Source organism: Mesoplodon bidens, assembly GCF_964165515.1.
Source record: "Mesoplodon bidens genome assembly, chromosome: 14".
Taxonomy (NCBI): Eukaryota; Metazoa; Chordata; class Mammalia; order Artiodactyla; family Ziphiidae; genus Mesoplodon; species Mesoplodon bidens.
Window position 1 is genome coordinate 15,702,382 of NC_138170.1, and position 27,279 is coordinate 15,729,660.

General features: G+C 42.6%; 1 protein-coding gene across 1 annotated transcript in view; it reads left to right on the forward strand.

Moving 5' to 3' along the window:
* The window catches only part of VWA3B (von Willebrand factor A domain containing 3B), a 217,297-nt gene that overhangs the window by 89,577 nt on the left and 100,441 nt on the right, over positions 1-27,279 (forward strand). The window contains 7 exon segments of the mRNA XM_081254147.1: positions 5,012-5,073; positions 5,077-5,202; positions 12,778-12,932; positions 18,873-19,011; positions 20,071-20,118; positions 20,122-20,202; positions 25,039-25,137. Coding sequence (XP_081110273.1) covers positions 5,012-5,073; positions 5,077-5,202; positions 12,778-12,932; positions 18,873-19,011; positions 20,071-20,118; positions 20,122-20,202; positions 25,039-25,137 — 710 coding nt within the window.

Below are 27,279 nucleotides of genomic sequence, written 5' to 3' on the forward strand. Positions count from 1 at the left end.
CTTCCTTCCCCTCCTGCTTACACCCCCTGAAGATTATAGGAGTTAGAGAACTCAGGGTTGGGATCGTTTTCCTGCTTGTTTATAGAAGTTGCATAAACCATGGAACCCTTCTTTTCAACAGATTCTACTTTGATTTTTACAAGCATTACAAGTAGGAAGTAAAAATCATTTTCAGGGGAGAAAGGGCCTAGAATTCATCAAGATTCTTTCCCAATCTCCCATGAACGTAATGGTTGCACACGCTAATCGTCGTTCCCAAGATTATTCAACAGTCCACTCGGGGCAGACTCTAGAGCTGCCAGTTTGGACTCAGGCACATATTAGAGATATGACTTCAGGCACGTCACTGCATCTCCTTGTACCCCTGCCCTCATGTGTGCAACCCCTGGGGCACTCCAGAGAACCATTACCCCAATCTGCCAAGTGAATCGGTTGTGGAGAATATCAGTGGGTACCTTTCTCTGCCCTTCCATCTCCTCCTCCCCCTGGCTTGGCTCCCCTCCCAGTGCTGAGCAAAAATGCTCAGCCCTCGGTGCTTTAACAAGTGTAGATGAACAGAAAATATCAGTCAGTCATCAAGTGCAGTGAACAAAGTGTGTAACTGCCTGGAGACAGTCTACTCTCCTGAGCCACGCTGTCAGCACCTGTCTCTTGGGCTCCTGACCCAGGTGGGCCTCATCGTCCCACCTCCAGCGAACCCTCAGTCCTACCAGCTGCTGCCCTGCTGAGCCTTTTGAAATCTCACCCATCTCACCAGCAGGAGTGTCCGGATTTCTTTCCCTGGCAGTTGCACCCTTTCTCCTTCCTCTCTCTCCCTTCCCAGCTGTCCTCAATTCTTCCTGCCTCCCTCTCTCTCTTTCCTTCTCTTCTCTTCTGTTTCCTTCCTTCCTTCCCTCCTTTCCTCCTTCCCTCCTTCCCTCCCTCCCACCTTCCCTCCTTCCTTCCTTCCTCTCTCTTTCTCTTCTCTCTCGCTTGCTTGCTGTTGGACACCACTTCCAGCTTCTTTGTAACTGTTTCACAGTGCCACTTCCCACATGGTGTGCCACTTTTCCTGTGCCACTTCCCACGTGCCACTTTCCACATGGTGTGCCACTTTTCCTGTGCCACTTCCCACGTGCCACTTTCCACATGGTGTGCCACTTTTCCTGTGCCACTTCCCACATGGTAGCCAAGGGTTGGTTTACTGTCTCATGACACTTGTGATAACAGGGATGTTGGACAGTGTGTACCAAGCTGTGATCTATCAAATAAAAGCCCTACACAATGTTCTGTGGAGAAAGCGCCTAGACTAAATGCCTTTAGGAAATACTATTCATGCCTCTGCTCATGGTCAGACCCACTGCTGATTCCTACAACAAAAGCTTAGACAAGTCCTTCTTTGAAAAACCTGTTGAAACTGTTTATTTTCAAGCTCTCCAAACTTTTTGCTAAGGAACCCTCTTTCTGAGTAATAGCCACTGACATGCAGTAGAAGTAGAGTCTGTGGAACACACTGTGGGAAACATTGAACTTGATGCTCTGTGAGGTTGGTTCCAGATCTAGAGCTGTAGTTTAGTCCTTAGCTGACTGTTCCCTTGAAAGGCACATGGACCATGGCAGGAATGAGGTGCTGGACAAGTAACTTTCAGTGGAGGAGGATGGGCCTCTTAGTCATGGTTCTTCAGAGACACAAAACCAATAGGATATGTGTATATATAAGTGTGTGTGTGTGTGTATGTGTGTGTATGTATACATGTGTGTATATAGAGAGAGATTTAAGGAATTAGCTCACATAACTGTGGAAGCCAGCATGTCCAAAATCTGCAGGGCAGGCCAGCAGGCTGGAGACCCAGGGAAGAGCTGGTATTGCAGTTTGGGTCTAAAAGCAGAATTCCCTCTTCCTCAGGGGATGTCAGTCTGTCTTCTACTAAGGCTTCAACTGAATAGAGATGCCCACTCACAATATGGAGGATTATCTGCTTTACTCAAAGTCTGTTCATTTAAATATTAATCTCACTTTTAAAATACCTTCATAGAAACATCTAGAATAATGTTTGTCAGATATCTGGGTAGTGTGGCCCGGCCAAGTTGACACATAAGATTAACCATCGCCAAGGGGAGGGTAATTATGGTGGCTCTAAGTCCTTGATGGTTGTGAGCCTCTAGGGGAGGAGTGGGCACTGATGGACTGGGTCCAGTTTGTCTTTTTGCTGTGGCCCTGGCTGTAGCTGTGATGCTTCAAAAGCACTGGCCGGTAGGTCTTACTCGTTGAAAAATGTTCTGAGATTGATACGTGGGACAGGGACCGGGTGGCAGGTAAGTTAGCCTGTGACATGGATGTGATCTGCCCATGGATTAGAGAGAATCTAGGGTGCACTGTGAGGTCACATCTCTATCATAAATGAAGGTATTTTCCTTGGCTCCATAGGTGAGAATTTATGTAGCACAGTTAATTAAGATAACTGCAGGGGAATGGGAAGGACCCCTTAGTGAGTGACTCTAATGAATGGATGACTCCCTCGACACTCCTCTCCTCTCCCTGGGAAAATGAGGCTCAGATGGGGGTGGTGTAATCAGCACTGAAAGTGAAAAGATTTCACCCTTTCTCTCCTTTCTTCAGCTTTGGGGCACCTAGGCTCTTTGGTGTTGTATGCTTGGCTGCCCCTTCTTGCCTTTATGAAGTTCAAGTTGCTTTGGGGTCTTCCTCCAACCCCTTTTCAGAGGGTAATTGGGAGCCTGAATCATACCCTCGGGGTGACTGCACTGCCTGGTCCTGGGTGAAGCTACAGTCAAAAATTAGTCTCTGGCTCTTTAAAAATCCCTTCTTAGAATTTGTTTGATGTGTTTTTAGGAAATTCTGTTATGATTGGCTTGAATTTCTAATTGATAAAAGGCTCTTGTCTTTTCAAAAGAAAGCAACCCAAAACAGAGCAGAGCATGTGATAGGTGTGTGTGTTGCTATGGAAATAACTGAATGAAAAGTTTATTTCCTACTACACCTATTGATCATAAAGGAGGGAGGAGAATAAAGGAGGAGTAAAGAGGAGACAAAGGCTCAGAATGTAATCAACAATAATTGAGGAAAAATAGTCACCCAAAGGGTTTCTCCAAGGAGGCTGACCCCACTGACAAAAATGCCTCCAATTTCCTTTTGCTTTTTCCCTGCGATGCAGGAGAACTTGCAGGAGAACCTTGGGATCAGAAACTCTGGGAAACCTCTGATTTCAGTCCCCTGTGTAGATTGAAAAGACACTTTGTGAATCATGTAGAAACCAACTGCTGACATCGGGGATGGTGTCCAGAGGGGCTTTTGATGCCAGATTGGTTTAAAGTTCAAAAGCCAAAATCAAGCTTCTTTGAGAAGTTCCAGCTCCAGGAGGTTTCAGAGTGCATTATTTAAAAGCTGTTCTATTAAAATTTGAGGACATATGTAACATTAATGGACAGATCCTTTATGTATTATTGAGAAATAATTGGCTCTCAAGTGTTTTATTTCTTCAAATATTATTCTAATTATATATCCCCTTAAATATAGTAATGGATAAATATGGGTAATATTTTTGTTTCCCATTAAAAGTATAATTTAACTTGAATCTGTCTGATAGAAGCATAAATGAAGGGATCACCAAATCATAATTTAGAAAAAGCTCTTTTCATCTTACCCTAGTGCTTGGCTGCACAGAATAATCACCTAGGGAACTTTGAAAAATCTCAATGTCCAGATCAGTTAAAACAGAATCTAATGCATGGGGCCCGGGCATCAGTATGTTTTAAAACTCCTCAGAGGATTCCAGTGTGCAGTGTTGAGAACCACTGATCCAAGTGAAAATAAACTCTGTAGGGCTGGTGGACCTAATATGTGGTAGTACCCGTTTTAAAAACCACCCCTCTGCATAGCACCTTCTCCGGGTTCTCCTAAGGCTCTACTGGTCCCACTGGGGCTAAGAGCTCAGGCCCCTTTCTGCCTTCCTTCCAGGGGCATGCAGACAAATGTTGTCAACCACTCTCTGGAATAAGAAAGCCCTCATTTGTAGCATCTGCTGATTTTCATATTTTGTAAATGCTCCCGGTCCATGCTCCATGGTCAGTTTCACCACGCGGTACCACTGAGCCTGGAGTCGGAAGGGAAGGGGGCACAGTCAGCTCCCACGGGCCAGCCCCAGACACCATGCCTCCTCTGTGCCCACCCTCAGATACCCCACTCTCCCTTAGGTGGCCATAGGGGTTTTGAGCCACATGGATAGATACTTTGCTGTTTGTATGATAAGCTGGCTTCTCTGGTGTTCTGCGAGGGTAACATAACACCTCCTCCCACTTAGAGTACAGATAAGATTGGGAAAACACCAAGGGAATGCGCCTAAGGCTAGGGATATTTGGGCAATTGGCCTTCTTGCTGTAATTGATCATGTGAGCCTAAAGTGAGTCATAGATACAGATCCAGGCACCTGAGCTGACATGAGGTTCTTGAGCCTGCAGAGTTGAGAGCCAGGCTCTGAATCAGGACAAATTCACCAAGTTAACAGGGGAGCTCCTGTCCCTGATTCCCCTCCCCCCTCATTACAACGCACTTTCACATAACTTTTCATATTGAATCACTTCGATGCCCTTAGGAAGGCCAAGCAGATGCTACCTGCAGGTGAAGAATTCCACTGAAGCTCAGAGAGGTTAAATGGGGTGACTCACCCAAGTTTGAGCAACTTGCCCAAGCTAGTAAGTAATGGGGCCAGGACTTGAACCCAGAGCTTCTGACCCTACGGTTAATGCTCTCCTGCCTTGCCTATCAGCCACCTCCCCCTCTTCATGGGTCCAGTCAATTTAGGCAGCAGAGGAAGTGAAATGAAAAGTAGCAGATTCCTGCCTTCCAGTCTTGTGAACCAATTCTCTGCCAGTCCTGCTTTGGAAAGCATGCTTCCTGAGAAGAATGTGAGCTAACAAAGAACATGTTTCTTTAAAATATTAAGTTGAGGATGACATATGAAAGTCTTGTGTCATATGAACGGCTGATGAATTGTGATTCCAAAACTACAATTAGGAGCAACCTCTGCCGAAAATGAGTCAAATCCAGAGGACGCCTGGGACTCTGAGAAGTGGCTATAGAAATACGGTTTGAAATCCCAGAAGCTGTCATTTTATGATGTCATTGCTGACTGCTCTTTCCGCTATGCTGATGGAGTTGTTGATATAAAAGCCAAACCAGAGAACGAGTCGGTGCAGACCAGTGCGGTAAGTGAAGTGAACCCCTAGACGGGGATGCCCTGGGAGGGGCATCTAGGACCAGGGCTGGACCCAGGGCAGGACCAAGGTTGAAAGGCAGCGTGAATGCTGCCTTTGAAGAAGGATGCCCCTCTGTTCCCTGCCTTACACTTTTCTGAATGCTACTTGTGGGAGTGGAGCTCAAGTCTGAGAATGGCTTCTAGATATAAGTGAATTAGACAATAATTATACATAAGCCAGGAGCTGTGCTTATAGAAATTCAGGCATTGTGTCCAAAAAGAAGCCCTTTGTTTCCCCATATTGAATGGAAGAGAGAAACTGCTGGTGAATATGCCCCAAAGCAGGCATTTCTACGGTCCTCTTAGACCGTCACTATATTGGAGCTACATTATTCAAGTGGCTACCAGCCAGCATTTACTGGATTTCCAGTAAACATAAAATTATATTCTCTAAGGGGTTATAGTGTGGTAAGGGTCTATACTGTAAACTTTTGAAAGGTGTAGTTCCATTGTGACAATGGGCCTGAAAGGAACACAGCTTCTCAAAATGCCTGACTCTGGCTCATAGTGGAAGGATAATGATCTGTAGTAGTGGCTCCTAACCTTTAGTGTGCATGAGTCACTGGGTTTGAGGCCGGGCCCAGGAAAGTGCATTTATAACAATCCCCAGATGATGCTGAAGCTGCTGATCTGGGAGCCACACTTTGAGAAACACTGATGTGTAGAACAGGACCCAGAAGACTGTCCAAAGCTTAGAATTATAGAAAGACTAAAAAGTGTCTCCATATGAAACAGAAAATCAGGGTAAAATGAATATTGTAAATTTGTAAAACTGAGGGAAATCTCTTTTAGAAGGTCATGAAAACCCAGGTACACACTGAAGTGAGAGCTAAAATGCAAGCGACAGAGCAGACATGTCAGTCACGGCAGCCCAGCAGAGACTACTTGGAGAGGAAATCAATGTCCTTCCCAAATGCAGTGTCCCTTTATGTATTCTCTAAGGCTCTGATTCAGTGTCAAGATCATCACTGCAAAGTCTCTCAATCCTACAGAGGTGAAACCCCAGTCTCTTTGACACTCCCTCTTAGGCTGCATGGCCACTGATTCCACACGTCCACCCGAGGAAGTGCTGTTTTTCTTTGGGGCCACATTAGCCACATGACGTTGTGGTTTTGCCCTCTGATTGCCTTTTACAATGAACTGCAAGGAGGAGAATATCGAAATTGAATGAGAAAAAATGCAGAATTGACGCAAGACTTGTTTCCTGGCTTACATATTGGGATCCAGAGTAATTGCGACATTGCAGGGAAATCTCATTTGTGGGTTTCCTCCCCCAGTACCGTTTTCTGATTTTGTAGACCTTATTCAGTAATGTTATTAGTTCAGGAAATCATACCTAATTAAATTTTCATTTTTAAAATACTTTAGGCCCTGGATATTTTAAAATATGAATTCATGTCAATTTGAACATAGCTACTGCAGGCTCCCAACGGTGTGGTATGCACAGGTCTTCTCTAATACTGATTTTTTCCTTTGCTTTCTTGACAAATTTAAATGAAATTTTACAGGGATGGTTTGAAGAATTTGGCTTTATAAATGGGGAATTTTACCTCAAACTTCTGACACTAACAAATTATAATATAGTGAAAGTTGAGAAGTGTACAGTATAGCTGTCCTTGTTCACCAATATTGATGAAAAAGGGACAATTTTATTTTTTATTTATTTTATTTTATTTTGCGGTACGTGGGCCTCTCACTGCTATGGCTTCTCCCATTGCGGGGCACAGGCTCCGGAAGCGCAGGCCCAGCGGCCATGGCTCACGGGCCCAGCCGCTCCGCGGCATGTGGGATCTTCCAGGACCGGAGCATGAACCTGTGTCCCCTGCATCTGCAGGCGGACTCTCAACCACTGCGCCACCAGGGAAGCCCGAAAATTTTATTTTTAGTATTTGGGGCTATGTATCTGAAACTGGATTTATACCTAAAACTGTTATGTGTATATAAGGTAGAAAGAAACTGAAGCTGTAAAATAGGTTGATTCTTCAGGGTTCCCCCAGACTCCCACTGGGAAGGACCCCCTAGACTTTTAACTATAAAAACTGCTTTGTAAGTATGGATCCAGGAAATTGAGACACTGAGAAATAAACGACGAAAAATGCCTTGCTGTGTAGCATTTCTAAGATGGATGAGCAGGGGAGGAGAGGAGACAAAAATGCATTTCTAATTAGGGAGTTGCAGGCAAAGTCTAGTAACTTGATGTCTTGGGGCACCCCTTGAAGTCACGTTGCATTCATGGCCACTTAGGTTGCTTGAGCACAAAGCCAGCCCTGATGTTCAGAGACCCACCCTAGTCTCATCACTTATTCCTCCAACAAATATTTATTGAGCCTTCACAATGTACCAGGCAGTGTGGTATGGTGGAAAGTACACCGGACTTGAATGAGAAGACTTGGGTGTAAATACTGCTTCTACCAGTTCCTAAATATGAGATGTTGAGCAAATAATTTAACCTGTTTGAGTCTCACTCTCCACATCTGTAAAATGGGTGGTGTAAAGTCTAAATTTGAAACTTGAACATATGAGCACCGTGCCTGGCACTTAGGAGATGCCCACTAGATGTTGCCTTCCTTGTTTTCTTTATTACAAACATGGTGAGTCAGAAAGGAGCATTTATGGAATGCCTACCCACTTTATATGCAAGGTGAATCCTTGTGCTCTTGTGTCACACATGAGAAAATGAAGTCCCAGGGCCTCCAAGGGTTTAGACGACTCAGCTGAGATCTCGTGGTAAGTAGAGGCAGGGTTTGAATTCACATCTCTTGGGCTCTCAACACTGTGCTTTTCCCATTTGGACACTGGTGCTGGACACCTGTGTTCTTGTAACTTCTGGTCTGGTGTGTTTCCATTTGGAAATGCACGAGGCACGGTTGGGAAATGCCACATGATGGGATTCAGAGTAGGGAGCACATGGTGAGACAGAGAGAGGATGTGTTTCTCCTTCCATCTTTGCACTGCGCTGGAGACATGGTTCGCCTTCCTGGCTGCCTTGAGAACATCAGGACTGATCCCATTATGTGCTTCAACCCTGCCTACATCAGTCACCCCTGGACCCCCGGATTCTCATCCCTGTGTGGCTCTGGCATCCTTTCTGTGAGCCTCTTCCATCCCCCCCTGACTCTTAAAACCCCTCCACTGTGCTCTCTGGAACTGGAAGTCATTAGCAAACCCTCCGTAGCCTCGCATACTCTGAAATGTTCCCTTCACCTGCTTGTCTGGGTTCTTGCTCAGGGACCCTAGTTTCTCTCCCATTCTCCCTGGATCTGTGGGCACAGAGGAGGGTGGTGACCTCCTTGTTCCTCTTTGCTGTTTCTTGATCATTCTCCCTCTCTCTTCCCAGGTCATCAGAATGTACCACCCAAGGTACCTTCTGTATCTGACACCCACTGAGCCTCAGGTCACCCCCATCCATCCCTGAAGATTATAGCTTCTGGCTTGCTGTCACTGGCTCCAACTGTTTCCATCCTTAGTGATGTCAGTTCCTCGTGGATGACCCTTCCCATACCCAGACCTTTCATTTATCTGACCTGTTCAGTGACTTTCTCCTCCATTCCTTCTCTTCCATCCTGCCATGGCATACCCTTGACCTCGTCATTGCAAATAACTGTGTAATCATAACCCACATAATCAATTCCAGAGGTCCCACTCTTTTTAGGTCATTTCCTCCACTACCCTAATTCCAGTCTTTCAGCCCCATGGGGATATACAGCTGGTTGTTTCTGTGACCTTTTCTCTGTCCTCTGTCCTTTGTCCCTCTCATCATCCTCAGCTACTCCCCCTGCCTTACATTCTTGCACTCATGTGGCAAAACCCCAACCTTTGTTAAACCCAGCTTTCTGCCTTATACCCGTGCAATTGACTCTGATGAAGGAAACTGGAGAAAAACTCACAGCCACCTGGTTTCACTTTAAATGCCTGACGTCTGATTTCAGGCAGAGCTTTTGTGCCGCTGCCCAGCATCCTGCTCGGGTTTACAATCCACTCTGACTCCTATTCTCTAAGATGCCTGCCTCCTCTCTCCTCACACCTCCAACACCTCCTCCTCCCCACCCGCTCTTAGCAGGAGACCTTGCTTCGCAGTTCACTGAACACTGAAGTGAACATCCATGAACATTTGCCTGCACGTTACAAATCCCCGGGCATCTGCACCTGTTTCTTCTAGGATGGCTGACTTGTCCTCACCAACCAACCCTTCCACGTGTGCACTGACCCCTATCCCCTCTTTCATCCATTCTCCCCCTTTCTAGTCTGTGTCATTAATATTGTCCTCATTTCTAGATCTTTCCTGTCAGCATAAAAACATGGCGGTACTTCTCCCATCTTAAAAATACACTTCTTTGACCCCCATCTTTGTCTCTGGTTCTGTCTCTTTGGCCTTATTCCTCTGTTCATTTTTGGAACCCAATGCCTCAATAGTTTTGTAAATTCTTTTTCTCTAATTCCATAGTTCTCCCATGCTCTCTTGTATACACTCCAATCAGGCAAAGGTCTCACTCTTTCTGAGGATCCCTGAATTGCTAAATTCAGAGGTTAATTCTCAGTCTCTTTCTCACTTGACCTGTTATCACCAGTTGCTATTGTTGGTTACTTCCATGAAATTCTTTTGCTTGCAGAAAATACACTGTCTTGTTTTTCTGCCTAGCTCACTGGCTAATCTTTTTTTTTTTTTTAAATCAGAGAATTTTATGAAACACTTTATTTTTTTAAAAAAATTTTATTGGAGTATAGTTGCTTTACAATGTTGTGTTAGTTTCTACTGTACAGCAAAGTGAATCAGCTATATGTGTACATATATCCCCTCTTTTTTGGATTTCCTTCTCGTTTAGGTCACCCAGAGCACTGAGTAGAGTTTCCTGTGCTATACAGCCGGTTCTCATTAGTTATGTATTTTATACATAGTATCAATTGTGTATAAATGTCAATCCCCATCTCCCAATTCATCCTGGCTAATCTTAGTCTTCCTTGTTATTTCTTTCTCATTTTCCCACTCTCTATCTGCCGAAGGGCCTCAAGGCGCAGTCCCTGGACCTCTTCTCTATCTGCTCTCATTCTCTGGATGACCTCCTCCAGCCCCATGGCTTTTTTTTTTTTTTTTTTTTTTTTTTTTGCGGTACTCAGGCTTCTCACTGTTGTGGCCTCTCCCGTTGCGGAGCACAGGTTCCGGACGCGCAGGCTCAGCGGCCATGGCCCACGGGCCCAGCCGCTCCGCGGCACGTGGGATCCTCCCAGACTGGGGTACGAACCCGCGTCCCCTGCATCGGCAGGCGGACTCTCAACCACTGTGCCACCGTGGAAGCCCCCAGCCCCGTGGCTTTTAATACTGGGTACGTGCTGGTGATTTCCAACTTTAAATCTCCAGCCCTGCATCCTTCCATGGCCTTTGCTGGACTACTTGCCATGTTACTGAGATGTCTAATAGGCATCTGGAACCTAACACATCAGACACTGAATCCCCATCTTTCCGTTCAAGGCTGCTCTCCCATAATCTTCCTCCCATCAATTTATTGCCACTCCACTTTTTTAGTTTTTTGGGCCAAGAACCTGGGAGTCATTCCTGACTCCCCTCTTTTATCTCATACCCACATCTGACCTCTCATTAAATCCTGTCAGTTCTACCTTCATAATATATCTGTAAATCAGAATCTGGCCACTTCTCACCATTCCTACCCCTGGTCCATGCCGCCTCACTGATCTCCTGACTCTGCCCTTGACTATCTACAGTCTATTCTCAGCAGAGTATCCACAGTTATCCTTTAAAATGAAAAAAGGGGGCTTCCCTGGTGGCACAGTGGTTAAGAATCTACCTGCCAATACAAGGGACACAGGTTTGAGCCCTGGTCCGGGAGGATCCCACATGCTGCAGAGCAACTAAGCCCGTGCGCCACAACTACCTAGCCTGCGTTCTAGAGCCCGCGAGCCACAACTACTGAGGGCGCGTGCCACAAATATTGAAGCCCGTGCGCCTAGAGCCCAGGCTCCGCGACAAACCACCGCAATGAGAAGCCCATGCACCATTCACTGAAATTAAAGCCTGCGCACAGCAATGAAGACCCAACGCAGCCATAAATAAATAAATAAATAAATTTATTTAAAAAAACCCCGAAAACTGTTTAGAAATGAAACTTTTAAACTGTGAGTAAGACAAGTATAAATTGTGTCATTTTTCTAAGAGAATAGATCTGGAAAGTTCTCATCACAAGAAAAAAATTGTAACTGTGGGGTGATGAATGTTAACTAAACTTATCATGGTGATCATTTCCCCGTATATCCATATATCAAATCATTATGTTGTACCCCTAAAACTAATAAAATGTTAAATGTCAGTTGTATCTCAATTTAAAAACATTGTGTCGCTTCTTATGTTAAGGCCCTTGGATGGTTCCTTTTTTCATTCAGAGGACAAGCCAGAATCATTTCCATCAGTGAGCAAGCTTTACAGCATCTGCTTCCTGGTTCTTCTCCTCCTATTTCTCTGGCTTCATCTTGCTCTTTCCCTCACTATGTTTCGGCTATACTGCCCTTCCTAAAAGTCTACAGACATGCTAGGCAAACACTTACCTAAGGGCTTTTGTCGTTGATGTGTCCTCAGACTCCCCTCAGACCTCCAAAGGGCCACACGCTTTGTCCCCTCAGGTTTCACTCATATTTCATCTTCTCTTTGAGGCTTTCCCTTCTAGGTTTTAACTTGCCCCTTCCCCTCCCCTGTCCCTCAGCATTCTCTCTTCTTCCTGGCCTTATTTGTCTCCACAGCATTTGTCATCCTCTGACCTGCTAGATGAGTATTGGTTTATCATCTGGCTCTTTTCCTGTCATGTGAGCTCCAGGAAGGCAGGGATTTTGGTCTTCTTTTATGGATTGTGTTCCTGGTGCCTAGAACAGGGCCTGGCGGAGTGGTGCTTGATGCATTTATAAACTGGTTGGATGAGTGATAGAGACAGTCCTTCAGAAAGCTCTCTTTGTGGGAAGACTTTGTCCTTGGGCCAGTTCCGTGTGTCCAGGAAGGACACTAGATGTGGTGTGGGGTTCTTTACTACTTTTCTTCGATTGGGTCTGGGAGTAACAGTGGAAAGATGCTTGGGGTGTCTTAAGTCCCACCTCCTCTAGATCTCCCTGACCCTCTAGTCCATTGTGAACTCTTTCTTCTTTGACAGAACTTGCCCAATCATTACTGTCTCAACCCAGGACCAGGTACTGGGTGCTAGTGTTCTACATTGCTACTTTCTATGTGTTTGTATATGTAGGTGTGTGCCTGTGTGTGTGTTTAGCATCTCCCTGCTGGAAACATTAGCTTCTTTGGGCACAAATGGGATTGTCCGTGTCTTTCTGACCGTCATTCACGACATCCAGCACAGGGCTCCATATGGAGTAGGCCCCGGTAATATGTTTGGTTGAACCAACTGTTGAATGATTTTATGGTGGGAGTGAGTGCTAGGAGCTGTATAAATAAGGCAGAGGTGGAGGTACCATCTGGGGACTTTTCTTCTTTGAATGGTTTCTGAGTGGCTTCTGTCCTATGTCTTTTCCTTAGGAGACCAACAAGAAGACAGTGTATGTGAAATACTGCAGCAGATTTGTCCATGCTCCCTGGAAGGATGGGAGCTTGGTCCACGTCTGCATTACCAAGGAGAAGTACACATGGTACAGTGAGAGAATTCATGCAGTCCTGGCCCGGATCCAGAGGAGGTTGGTGTATTGCATGAGGGTACATTGCATGATCCAGTCTCTCTTGAAATTCAAGTCTGCTTGAGCTCTTGGTAAAGCCCAACCAAGAAAAATGGCCAATAAGCATTGTTACGTCAAGATTACCATCTGATGGTTTGCTGTTGGCCTCATTGTTAATAACCAAAGGGTATGTTTGGATGCAGATTCTGAGCCGCCTTGATGCCAGTGCAGACTCTGAAAAACAGCAAACAAAGATGTAGTTATCATGTTGATTGTGCATCACTGTAGGAGGCAAAGGAACACTTCTGCTTATGTCTTGCATTTTTTGTGGGCCTCAGGTGCATAGCAGGCTGTATGACACCTGTCCTCTGTACTCTTGAATATTACCTTTCAAGGCAACTGTTACAATGTTGTGAAACATTTACATGCAATGGAATAATATATACATATACATATGAGAAATCTGCTAAAAATAACTTCATGTGATCCCTCTCAACCCTGCTGGTTCTCAAAATATGGTAATGCTCGTAAGAGTCTAGTGTACTAGGCTGTGACCTCAACATCAGCTCCATGGGGTGACCTAGCTCAATGCTTTCATCTCGCTGATGCCAAGGGAGGTGCTCTAGATGATGCTCTAGAATATGAAGACCACATCCATTTAAGTGCATGGGCCCTAAGGTCACATAGAGCTGGATTCTAATCCCCGTCTGCTATTTTCTGTGACCCTGGGCAGGTTAGTCAGTGTCTTTGTACATCAGCTTTCTCATTTATAAAGCAGGAATGATAATGCCATTTACAAAATGTGTTCTGTGGATTAGATTAGATACTAAGTGTAATGAGTTTAGGCTAGTACCCAGCCTGTAGTAGTCACTTGCAATCAGAGCTTTTTCCCTCCTTCCATGTTTTCTGTTATAAACCACAAGCTGCAGACACCTGTCTCCCCCCATATATACTCTGCAGAGCCCCAGTTTCTCAAAACCCAGCTGGTGATGGGTTACTCAGAAAAAGTAATCCTTGCTTCTGGAGTCTTCTGTGCTTGTGGTTTTGGGATTGACTCCCTAAGGAGAGTAGTTTGGATTTCAAGTCTGGGGAAAAGGAAGCTGCTTAGAAGATACCCCACCTGGCAGCTCCTGGGTCTGTTTGTCCCTCTCCTCCCACCAGGTATCAAGGGTTGCTGGGAAGATTTCTCTCCTCTTGTATTTTCTGGAAGACTTCATGGAGAATTAGTATCATCTCCCCCGTAAATGTTCATTGAATTCACCATTGAAGCCATCTGGGCCTGGAGTTTTTCCTTGTGGGAACGTTTTTTTTGTTTGTTTGTTTTTTAACTGCATTCAATTTCTTCAAATATACATAGAGCTGATATTGGTCATTTATGTCATCTTTATTTTCTAAGTCTGACTGGAGGTTATCTGTCCTATCAATCTTTTCAAATAACTGGCTTTTGGTTTCACTGTTGTTTTGTTTTGTTTTGTTTCTCTGTAGGGTTTTCTCCTTTCTATGCCATTGATTTCTACTCTTATCTTTATTATTTCCTTCTTTCTCTTTACTTTGGGTTTAAGTTTTTTAAGATAGATACTTAGATCACTGATCTTGACCTGCCTTTCTAATATAAACATTTAATTTTATAAATTTCCCTCTGAGTAGTGCTTTAGCTGTCTCTCACAAATTTTGATATGTTGTATTTCATTTCATTCATCTCAAAACATTTTCTTTTTTTTAATTTAATTTAATTTAATTTTTTTTATTAGTTTCTGCTTTATAACAAAGTGAATCAGTCATACATATACATCTGTTCCCACATCCCTTCCCTCATGCATCTCCCTCCCTCCCACCCTCCCCATCCCACCCCTCCAGGCGGTCACAAAGCACTGAGCTGATCTCCCTGTGCTCTGCGGCTGCTTCCCACTATCTATCTACCTTACGTTTGGTAGTGTATATATGTCCATGCCTCTCTTTCGCTTTGTCACAGCTTACCCTTCCCCCTCCCCATATCCTCAAGTCCATTCTCAAGTAGGTCTGTGTCTTTATTCCCGTTTTACCCCTAGGTTCTTCATGACATTTTGTTTTTAATTCCATGTATATGTGTTAGCATACAGTATTTGTCTTTCTCTTTCTGACTTACTTCACTCTGTATGACAGACTCTAGGTCTATCCACCTCATTACAAATAGCTCAGTTTCGTTTCTTTTTATGGCTGAGTAATATTCCATTGTATATATGTGCCACATCTTCTTTATCCATTCATCCGATGATGGACACTTAGGTTGTTTCCAGCTCCGGGCTATTGTGAATAGAGCTGCAGTGAACATTTTGGTACATGTCTCTTTTTGAATTATGGTTTTCTCAGGGTATATGCCTAGTAGTGGGATTGCTGGATCATATGGTAGTTCTATTTTTAGTTTTTTAAGGAACCTCCATACTGTTCTCCATAGTGGCTGTACCAATTCACATTCCCACCAGCAGTGCAAGAGTGTTCCCTTTTCTCCACACCCTCTCCAGCATTTATTGTTTCTAGATTTCTTGATGATGGCCATTATGACTGGTGTGAGATGATATCTCATTGTAGTTTTGATTTGCATTTCTCTAATGATTAATGATGTTGAGCATTCTTTCATGTGTTTGTTGGCAATCTGTATATCTTCTTTGGAGAAATGCCTATTTAAGTCTTCTGCCCATTTTTGGATTGGGTTGTTTGTTTTTTTGCTACTGAGCTGCATGAGCTGTTTATAAATTTTGGAGATTAATCCTTTGTCAGTTGCTTCATTTGCAAATATTTCCTCCCATTCTGAGGGTTGTCTTTTGGTCTTGTTTATGGTTTCCTTTGCTGTGCAAAAGCTTTGAAGTTTCATTAGGTCCCATTTGTTTATCTTTGTTTTTATTTCCATTTCTCTAGGAGGTGGGTCCAAAAGGATCTTGCTGTGATTTATGTCATAGAGTGTTCTGCCTATGTTTTTCAAAACATTTTCTAATTTCCCCTTTGATTTCTTCTTTGACCAAAGGGTTACTTCCCAAGTATTTGTGGATTTTTCCTGATAGCTTTTAATTTCACTGTGGACAGAGAAATACTGTATGATTTCAGTTCTTATAAATCTGTTGAGATCTGTTTTGTGGCCCAGAACGTGAAGAAAAAACCACTTTTGTTGGGTGGAGTATACTTTAAATATCTCAGCTCAAGTTGGTTGATAGTATTATTCAAATCTTCCATATTATTACTGATTTTCTGCTTAATTGTTCTATAAATTATTGAGAGAAGGGTGTTAGAATCTCCAACTATAGTTGTGTATTTGTCCAATTTTTCTTTCAGTTCTAAAATTTTTTCTTCATGTAATTTGAAGCTCGATTAGCCAATACATGTACATTTAGTGTTGTTAGGTCCTCTTGATGAATCAACTCCCTTATTATTATGAAATGTCCCTTTTTATCTTTGGTAATATTCTTTGTTATGGAATCTGCTTTGTCTAGTATCAGTATAGCTACTCTGGCTTTCTTTTGTTATTTTCTGCAGGATTTTTCTTTTTTCTGTCCTTTTACCTTTACCTATATGTATCTTATATTAAAATAGGCTTCTTGTCAACAGAATATGTAAGGATATTATTTTTAATCCAATCTGACAATCTCTGCGTTTCATTGGAGTGTTAAGATCATTTATATTTAATGTGATTATTGATTTACTTGGATTTAAACCTAAGATCTTGCTGTTTGTTTTCTATTTGTTCCACCTATTTGTTCTTTGTTCCCTTTTTACTCTTATTCTGCCTACTTTTGTTTGAGTATTTTTTACGATTCCATTTTATCCCCACTATTGGCTTGTTAACTCTTCCTCTTTGTCTTGTTTTGTTGTGGTGTGACTACTTTAGCATTTACAATACACATCTTTAACTTATCACAGTCTAGCTTCAAATAATAATATATTGCTTCACGTACATCATGAAAGTCTTCAGCTTCCATTCCCTTTCTGACTTGTCTATTGCTGTCCTACACTTTACTTCCACATATGCTATAAACCCAAAATACATTATAAACAATCAATTGTCTTATAAACAGATATAAAATGAGAATAAATGTATTTTGTATTTATTCACATATTTGTGATTTCTGTTGCTCTGTACTCTTTTTGTATAGATCCTAGCACAGGTCTGTTGGTGATGCATTCTCTCAGCTGTTTTAGTCTGAAAAACTCTTGAATTTACTTTTATTTTTGGAAGGTATTTTTGCTAAATATAGAATTCTAGGTTTACAGTTTTATCTTTTAATACTTTAAAAATCGTTCCCCATTCTTTATGGCTTGCATGATGAGAAGTCACCTATTATTCCTATGTTGTCTCTGGTTCCTTTTAAGATTTTTTTCTTTATCACTAAATTCCAGCCATTATATTATGATGTGTCGTGGTGTTGTGTTTTTTTTTTTTTTTCTTTCTATTTGGGTTCTTTGAGCTTCTTGGATCTGTGGGTGTATTGTTTTCATCAAAACTGGAAACATTTGATTGTATTTCTTTAAATATTTTTCTGTGCCCCTTTCCCCCTCCTTAGTGTCTAATTACACATGTGTTAGACTCCTTGATATTGTTCCATGGGTTGCTTATTCTGTTATATTTTTTAAACCTTTTTCTCTCAGTGTTTTATTTTGAATTGTTTACTATTACTATGTCTTTCTTAAAATTCCCTGATCTTTTCCTCTGATAGTGTCTACTTCACTGTTAATAGCATGCAGTGTATTTTTCATTTCAGTCATTGTATATCTCTAGACGTTTCCTCAGAGGATTTTTTTTGGATCTTCCATTCCTCTCCTCATTCTGTTCCTACTTTACCTTCTTGAACATATGGATTATGTTTGCAATAGCTGCATAACATCCTTTTTTGCAAATTCTATCATCTGTGTCATTTTGAGGTATGTTTCTTTTGATGTGTCTTTCCTCTGGTTATGGGTCATATTTTCCTGCTTCTCTGTGTGCCTGGTAATTTTCTACTGGATGCCAGATATTTTGAATTCTACATTGTTGGGTACTGGATTTTGATGCATTTTTTTATGTGTGTTCTGTGATGCAGTTGTTACTTGGAATGCAGTAAGTTACTCTGGGGCTTGCTTTTAAGTTATGTCAGCGTAGGTGCAGGGGAGCCTTTAGTTCAGGACTAATTTGGTCCTATTATTAAGGCAATACCCTTGTGAGGACTCTACTTGAGGCCACATGCATTATGGAGGCTTTTCCACTCTGGCTGATTGGAAGATGAACTATTTCTAGACTTGTGTGAGCTCTGAGGGGTTGGTCCATCTATTACTTTTTTGGTGATTTATTCCCTGGCTTCAGTAGTTTCTTCACACACATGCCCTGATCATAACTTAGCCAGAATCTCCAGGGCATCCTTCTGCAGATATCTGGGGCACATTCTCTCTCCCTTTCAATCTCTCTTTCCATCCCTCTCTGACGCTCTTTCTCTCCTATGCAGTGATCTCCTCTTCAGTGTTTTGCCCTGTAAAGTCTAGTTGATTGGGCCTTGCCTAACTCAGAACTCAGTTTTAAGTTGTTTTTTTTTTGTCTGCCCCACCTTCTCCCCCAGGGTTTGCCTGCAACCATGAATTTAATCTACATCCTGTGATGGGATCCTGAGCCTGGACCACAGAAGCAGTCCTGCTTACATGACCACCTAGCGCTTGGTTATTACTGAGATCTGGGATTGCTTGATTCTATCCATAAGCTTCACTGAAGCCTCAGGAATGTGCTGGCATTACTAGCTTGACTGCAGTCAGCAGGGTTAGAAGAATAAATGGTGTGAAGTCATAGCTAAAGGCCTCAAAAATATCAGATGACTGGAAGTAATTTACTTTTGGCTTTGGAGCCCAGTATTGGAATTATTTTTCTGTCCTATTGATTCTCCTCTGTAGATGTATCGTTAAGTTCTTAGGACGATGCTCTGAGTGCCACAGGCTCTAACCATTCCCTTTCAACTATTTCCTGCCTAGGATTAAATGGCTACAGGATGGGAGTCAAGTCCTTTTTGGAAAAGTGCCTAGTGATTGTGTCTACATTCTCATTGACACATCTCACTCAGTGAAGGGGAAACTGGACCTGGTGATGAACAAGATCATCCAGCTCATACAGGTGAGATGGAGCTGTCGGGATCAGGCACCTGGGGGCCTGAGTATCATGAGTGCATCTCCGCCAGTCAACACCTGTAGTGGTTATCAGAGATGCACAGGCCAGGTTTGCACTCAGAAATCACAGAAAAGCCACTTCAGAAAAAGTCTCCCTTTTGCCAGTGAGAGCATCATCGGTTCTTTGCAAGCAGACCCTTCCTTCTGTGGGTCCTTCCTATAATATATATGGGTTGCTAAGGAAATTTCTACGTCCATTGCCCCAAGTTTTCTCTATCCTGGAATCTATGGTGTGCACACGCCTCCATTGTTTTCCAGATACTCTTCAGCTCGGCATGCTTATTTTAATTACCAGTGCGTGTTAGGGATGCTGCATGCACTGGCCCCAGAACTAATGTGTGGGAGGAGCGTGGGCTGTTGGTCAGGAGCTTCTGGTCCTTATACCACCTGTGCTGCCTCTGAGTTGTGCTACCCAAAGCAGGCTGCTAACACTCCCTACCTCCTAGTTCCCACACATATAAATGGGTATCAGAGTACTGTCATGACTTGGTAGTACTGATGTGAGTAGGAACCATAGAAAACAATTGCAGGGAGTGTTTGACAAATACAAAATAGAATTTTTAATTTGATGAACTTCTGCTGGAGAAACATGAGCTGATTGATGGAAGGCAAGTGAATAAAATAGCTTTACCAAAAAGATGTTGACCAAAGCGATAACACCGTTTTGGATTCTTTTAAGCATTTAGTGTGCATATTCAGTATACCATTAATGTCAGTATTAAACACAAGATATAATATCACATTATATATATAAACCTATACATATATGTGACATATATATATGTTTATACATATATACATTTGTAAATTTTTAATATCCAAACTGTGTGTAAATTTTATTTAAATGCCTTTTGAACTAGAAAAGATTTTCTCTATTGAATGTAATTTTTAGCTTCTAGAACTGAAAAGAGATATCAAACGATTAAAATGTATCAAACCCTGACCTGTCCTAATCTTTTCTCACACATAAGTAGTTTCATGGCTAAATAATAATTGTCTCTTACAGGAACAGCTGAAGTATAAAAGGAAATTCAATTTTGTGCACTTTGATGCTTAAGCCGTTGCTTGGCGGGAAAAACTTGTTGAAATTGATGAGGATAATTTGAAAGGGGCCCAGGCCTGGGTTAGAGACATTAAGGTAAGAAGGAGGCTGGGTCTGGGAGAAGGATAGAGATCAGGATAGAAATGCTTGAGAAAGTGCTTTGAACGCCAGGGATAGCCATGGCTTCGCATAGACGTTCATTTTGCTTACAGAGGTCATGTTAATTCAATCTTTTCTGTCACTATCTAACATTTAGATAAGCTTCTGTTGACAGCACTGCTCTTGGCTCAAGTCTCAGCACTTTTATGAAAACAAATTTCAAAGTATAATTTTTTTTTACTTAAACATTCATATTTGTTTCTTCTGATGCTTCATTCTTGCTTCAAATGATATATTACAGCTGCTTTTAACAGTGGACTTTGTTCAAAAGTAATGAACTTATGGAAACACACAATACAGTGTGAGTGGTAAGGGCTGAAAGCAAGGAGAGAGATAGGGCATCAGGATATCGTAAGAAGGTGAAATACTTTCTTCAGGCCTGCATTTTACTTGGAGAACTTTAAAGCTGCTGCTCTTGGCCTTTACACAGACTACTGGGGAGAATTTGCCCTTCCTCAAATTTTCTCTTGTCTTGAACTTAATTTTAAAAGTTCTTTTTCTAGAACCACATAGCATTCCAGATATTTAAGATATACTAAAACTGAGACCAAGAGTTATTCTTAGAAGTCCAATATGGATCGCAAGTATCTTTACAATAGTTCAGTGCCTGAGTTTCGAGTCCTGGATTTGACAGGAAGCCACACATGGGCGTTAGTGACGCTCCCTGAATATTAACCAAGCAGAACTTGCACTGTCATTGGGATGTTCTGGAGTTCCCTTGGGATTTGTTTTTTTAAAAATGGAAGGAGGGGGAATTCCCTGGCAGTCCAGTGGTTAGGATTCGCGCTTTCACTGCCAAAGGCCCGGGTTCGATCCCTGGTTAGGGAACTAAGATCCCACAAGCTGCACAGCATGGCCAAATAAATAAATAAATAAATAAAATTAAGATGGGAGGAGGAAATCTATAAGAAATATTAACGCCTGTAAAATTTTGTCCTAACTGGCTACCTTATGCTGGGATAGAATATTAAATTCATAACCAATTTGTTAAATGTCCAGGATTATCCATTGAAGTTCCCTTGGGATATATGTTGTCTTCTTTTACAGTAGGAAATATCTTAATTCAGAGCCCACTAATTTAGGGTTTGTGATAACAAGATATTATATGTGTAATCTCATTGGGTAAAAACATAAGTGTGTTCTGCTTTGTGTAAAAATCACTGATGAATAGTATCAGCCATCTAAGTGGCTAAAAATATGTCAGCTCATTTTTTTGTAAAGTGTGATTGTGCTCTCTTCAAAAGTTTGAAGAACGCTTGCTTGCTTGCTGAATGTGCAAAATTCATTTTCAAGAAGACCAGATTCCTCTATTATTCTTTGGACTGGTTTGGCCCAGGAATCAACCCAGTAAGTTCAGGAACGACACTCAGACATTCTGAGCCTGACGCGTGCTGGTGTCACAGAGCAGTGGTCGGCTGGCCTAGCCAGTCCTTGGGTCAGAGAATTTAAAAATTTTTAGTTATTGTTATTTTTAAGTTCTAAAAGTTCCATTTGATTCTCCTTCATGTCTTTTTTTTTCTCTGATGAGACCTTCGTTTTCTTTGCTGATGCATTTTAGTTTTCATTTGTTTCAAGACTGTTGGTAATGGCTAGCTGAAGTATTTGTTTCATGGCTAATCTAAAATTTTTGTCGAATAATTCTAACATATTTGTCTTCCTGCTGTCGGTATCGATTATCTTTTTCATTTCAGGTTGAGAGCTTCCTGCTTCTTGGTGCGATGGACTGATTATCAATTGAATCCTAGACATTTTTGTTTCATGTTATGAGACTCTGGATATTCTTCTAGCCTCCTATTTAGTTGGCTGTGTCTCACACTGCTCTGTCAGGGGGATGGGTGGGCCCTGCCTCATATTTCCAGGTGCAGGTTGAAGTTCAGGTTCCCCACTCAAACTCTGTTGACACCTGATGGGGAGGAGTACTTCGTTACTGCTGGGTGGGAGAGGACAGCATGGAGCAGGGAGGACGTGGTACGGTTGGTGGGGATGAAAGTCCCAGCTCACTACTTGGCTTCTTTGTATACCACTCTGGCAGAAGCGTTAGGTGATTTATTGTATTTATCCTACTTGGTGTTATCTGACCTTCTTGGGCCCAAGGGGTTATGTCTGTCATTGTTTTTGGAAAATTCTCAGCCATTTTTTTTTTCAAATATTTCGTCTGTCCTGTTTTCCCTCTTCTCCTATGTTTCCAATTAAATGTATATCAGACCATTTGATACTGTTCCACAGCTCTCTGATGCTCTTTTCTGTTTTGATTTGCTCTTTTTTCTCTTTGTATTTTAATTTGGGTAATTCCTATTCCTCTGTCTTCACGTTCACTAGTTCTTTCCTTGGCTGTTTTGAATCTACAGTCATGCCTCTGTATCTACAGGGTCCTCATTCATGGATTCAACCAACCCCAGATGGAAATTTTTTTTTAATTCCAGAAAATTCCAAAAAACAAAACTTGAATTTGCTGCATGCTGGCAACTATTTACATAGCATTTGAACTGTATTAGGTATTATACATAATCTAGAGAAGATTTAAAGTATATGGGAGGATGGGACTTCCCTGGTGGTGCAGTGGTTAAGAATCCTCCTGCCAATGCAGGGGACACGGGTTCGAGCCCTGGTCTGGAAAGATCCCACATGCTGCGAAGCAACTAAGCCCGTGCACCACAACTACTGAGCCTGCGCACCTAGAGCCTGTGCTCTGCAACAAGAGAAGCCACTGCAATGAGAAGCCCGCACACCAAAACATAGAGTAGCCCCGGCTCACCACAACTAGAGAAAGCCCGCGTGCAGCAACAAAGACCCAATGCAGCCAAAAATAAATAAATAAATAAATTTATTTTAAAAATAAATAAAGTATATGTGAGGATGTGCATAGGTTATATGCAAATACTATGTCATTTTATATAAGGGACTTGAGCATCTGCAGATTTTGGTATCTGTCAGAGGGAGAGAGTCCTGGACCAACCCCTGTGGATACCAAGGAACAACTGTACTCTGAACTCTTTGAAAGACTTCTTCACCATCCCACTGAGTTTTTTATTGTTAGCATTTTTATTCTATTATTTCTTAAGGTTCCATCTCTGCTGAAATTACCCACCTGCTCTTGAATGTTGTTCACCTTTGCCATTAGAAGTTTTAAATGTATGAATCACAGTTATTTTAAATTTTCTGTCGTGTGGTTTCAGCATCTGTGTCATATCTGTTTTTGTTTCTGATGAGTAGTTTTGTCTCTCGGTAGTATGTTGCTTACTCTTCTATTTATATGCTTATTTTTTGTTAAAAGCTGGACATCATGTGCAGTATATAGAGACTGAGATAAATATTTTTAATGCCTGGAAATGAGCATGCCTTTCTTTGTGGGGTGGGTTAAAATTACTCTAATTAGGAGTTGGGCTGGGTTTGAGGTTTGTTTGTTTGCACCATATCCCTCTAATTCTTGTAGCGACACTTTGTGTTAGGGTAGGGGATGACCTGCCAGAGGGTTGTCTGCTTCATCTTCGGCTTTTGATTTTTCCCTTCACACTGGGCCTCAAAGAGAGCATTTCTCTTGAAAGTTATTTGTTAGTTGCTGTTTCTAGGGGAGTGATGGGGTGGGTGTTCTCTGAATAAGCCTCAGTCTTAATCAGGCATGGTGTCCAGGAGTCTCAGGGGTGTGGCCTTCTCAGTGTCTCTGAGCCCAGCACATAGCCCTGCTCCTTCCTCAGGTGTAGAGAGTTTGTTGTTTCCTCTTTCCTTCCCCCAGCCTTCCTGGGTTTTGACCAGTGCCCTAGGGTGAGCGTGTTCATTGTTGCCCCCCACCCCATATACACACACAGATTAAGGCTTTTGTTCTGCTGGGGAGAGTGAGGAGAGGGTCTCTATGGAGATTCCTGTGTTTCTCTCCCCCAGTTCTGCACTGTGAAAAAGACTTTCTCTAGACTCTCCTAGTCTATTCTGTGAGCACCCTGTGGGGTTTGTGACAAAACAGCCTTCAAGAGAGCGCGGATGCCCCCATATCTGTGGCCCCTCACCAACGTACACCTGGCAGCCTCCACTGATTCACCAGTCACCCCAGCCCAACTCTTCTTTTAGTGTCTGGCTGCATCCTGTCCCAGAAAGCCAAGGCTGGCCTCTTGCCTGACTCTCCAGGGGCCCATCCCTCCCCAGATTTGGGGCCACTTGGTTGCCCTGTGACCTGAGCCCTCTCATGGGCGTAACAAAAGTCATGTACTTGCTGTTTGTCTGGCTTTTTTTCATTCTGAGTTTTGGAGTGACACCTTTGCCAGTTCTGTACCTCCCTGGGCAGAAACTGCAGGAGTTTTACAACTTTACAGTTTCCTGTACCTCTGGATTGCTCATGACACCACACTCATGTTTGCTGAATACTGGGTGTCGTGAATCAATCCTGGTTGGAAACTAACATGGTCCCCGCCCGGGGGGAATCCAGGCTGCATGTTTAAGCCGTGCTGACAGCTGAATGAACAGTAACTGAGTTAGTGTCTGCCACAGAAACACACAAAGGTAAGATTGAATTAAGAGCTCTGTCGTCAGGCCAGGAGATCCATCGTCCTGGCTTCTAGCTATCCTGGGACTGTCTGCATAGATGCTTTTATGACATATTCAGGGATTTGTCTTCTTGGAATTCCTGGACTTAAATTATTATCTCAATCTAATTTAAGTGTATCTTTTATTTCACAAGTACTTTTCTTTTTGGAAGCAGAGAATAAATAACACTTGTTTGTGAGATCGTTTTTGAGATTCAAGTATGTACTTGGTATGTCTCTCTCTCTCTCTTTTCTGTAGATTGGAAGTTCCACAAACACCTTGAGTGCCCTGCAAATTGCTTTTGCTGATAAAGAAACACAAGTAATCTACCTTTTGACAGATGGGAGACCTGACCAGGTACTTATCAAAGTTGGGAACAAAGAGGGACTCACTAATCCCCTGAAAGTGAATGCTGAGAGTGGGTTTGGGGGACCTTTTCCACTGCTACTAAAAAGCTGTTGAGAGATACTTGCTTGGCTTAGGGACACAGAACTGAGGTAAAAACACACACACTAAGAAATTCCTTTGTCTACTACAACAGTGAGGATAATTTAAGTGACAGTGAGTGTTGTTTGGTTAATTTGATGCACACCCATAGACCTGGAGACCAACCCCATGAAAGGAGATGTATGCCTTCCATGGAAGACTAGTTTATATTTTATTATAAACTAAGAGTGAGGAGATTCTTTTTGATTTTTTTCCTTTGGGGACGCTGAATCTAAAACATGTCACTGCACAGTGTCCTTGGTTTTATCCCCAATTTTAACTCAGTAATCATTTAAACAAAAGCATGCCTTTCTGGTGAAATGTTCTTTGTTTTGTTTAGCCTGACTGGAAAATATTTGAAAAGTTTTAGCGGCGTCTGTTCATCTTCTTTTGAGCTTTGTGAATGAAAGACTAATGCTCTGGGCATTAAATAAATATACGGATGTGCAGGCCAGTACAATGTAAATTAACCACTAAAATAAATTAGTATCAACTTGTTTCCTTCATTGTGAACTGTCTGCATGTGAAGACTGCTAGACAAATATTGTAAAATATCCGGTGTCAAATGGTCCAGGGCTTAAATACTAAAGCAACTGGATCTTACTACAGTGTTAGATTTATGGCCACGAAGTTGTATAAAGTGAAATTTTATTTGGAATGATTTTCCTATCAACTTCACTACACTTTCTATTGGGAGGCAATTTATCGTGCCTTGTTTATGTTCCTTGTGTGGCGGCTGCCCGTTTGAGGCCACAGAGGTGAATAATATCCTGCCCTAGGGGAGCTTGCACATTGGAGGATGTGCTAAGCATATCCAGTTAATTCTGATGAGATGTAGGGGGCGGAGTTGCCTGTGCTACGGGCTGTACGGGAGCACAGTGATGAATTCTGCTGTACACGGTGGAGAGGAGGCCAGACAAGGTTCCACCGAGGAGGGTGCACTTCAGCTGTGTCTGGAAGGAGAAGAAATTTCCTAAACAGGGGAGATTACTGGTATCCTGGGCAGAAGGAACAGAGGTGTGAAAATATGTGGGCTGCTCTGGGGAACAACCCGAGAGCAATGAACGGAACAGTGTCAGGGCCGAGTCTCGGAGGTTTGGTTGGGGGAGATTGTGAAGGTCCTTGAATGTCACACAGAAAGGATGGGCTTTACCTCAGTAGGGACTCTCAGAGGAGCAGATGGTCCCATCCACCTGTGCGTTAGAGATATGCCTCTAATGCACAGGTGGATGGGAGAGCCAGGGAAAGACTAGATCTTGGGCTGCTGAGGTCCCACCTCAGGGAGGAGCAGCAGAAATGCGGAGGAGGGGACCCTTCAGAGATGAGATCATAGAAGTAGCATCAAAGGACTTGGTGGCCAGTTTGGGGGCAGGAGGTGTGGGGCTGGGTGAGGAACAAGGGAGAAAGGGGTTAAGGTGACTGATTTCTGGTTTCTAGTAATTGTTATTAACTGACTGAAATCTAAAGAAGGAGAGACCTGGGGGTTTCTGGTGGAGGAAGCTGAGTTTGAGCACCTGGAGTTCACGGCTGTCCAAAAGCCCCTCGAAGGATGGGGCTGGCATTTGGGGGAAGAAGTAGGCTGCAGGTTCTGACTTGCAAGTCATCTGGACAGAGGATCTTTTTCTTGTTAATAAATCCTGACTGATTTTATTGTAATTTAGAAAATATAAGTAAGCATATAATCATAAGGAAGAATAAGATGTAAATTGTTCATAATTCAATTTTCTGCTCTTTCTCATCTAATATATGCATTTTTCCAAGTCATGAGAAATTCTTCAGAAACATCGTTCTCAATGGGTGCATCATATTAAATGACATAGATTTAATAAAACTACCTTAAAAATTGACTTGATTTAATTTTTGAATAGTAATACATTCACATGGTACAAATGACAAAGGTACGAAAGGATAGAATGTAGAGAAAATCCTCCCTCCCACCTCCTTTCACCAGCTATGAGGCAGGTGATATTACCAGTTTCTTGCATCTTCTTTGAGAGATAGTTTGCTATGCAG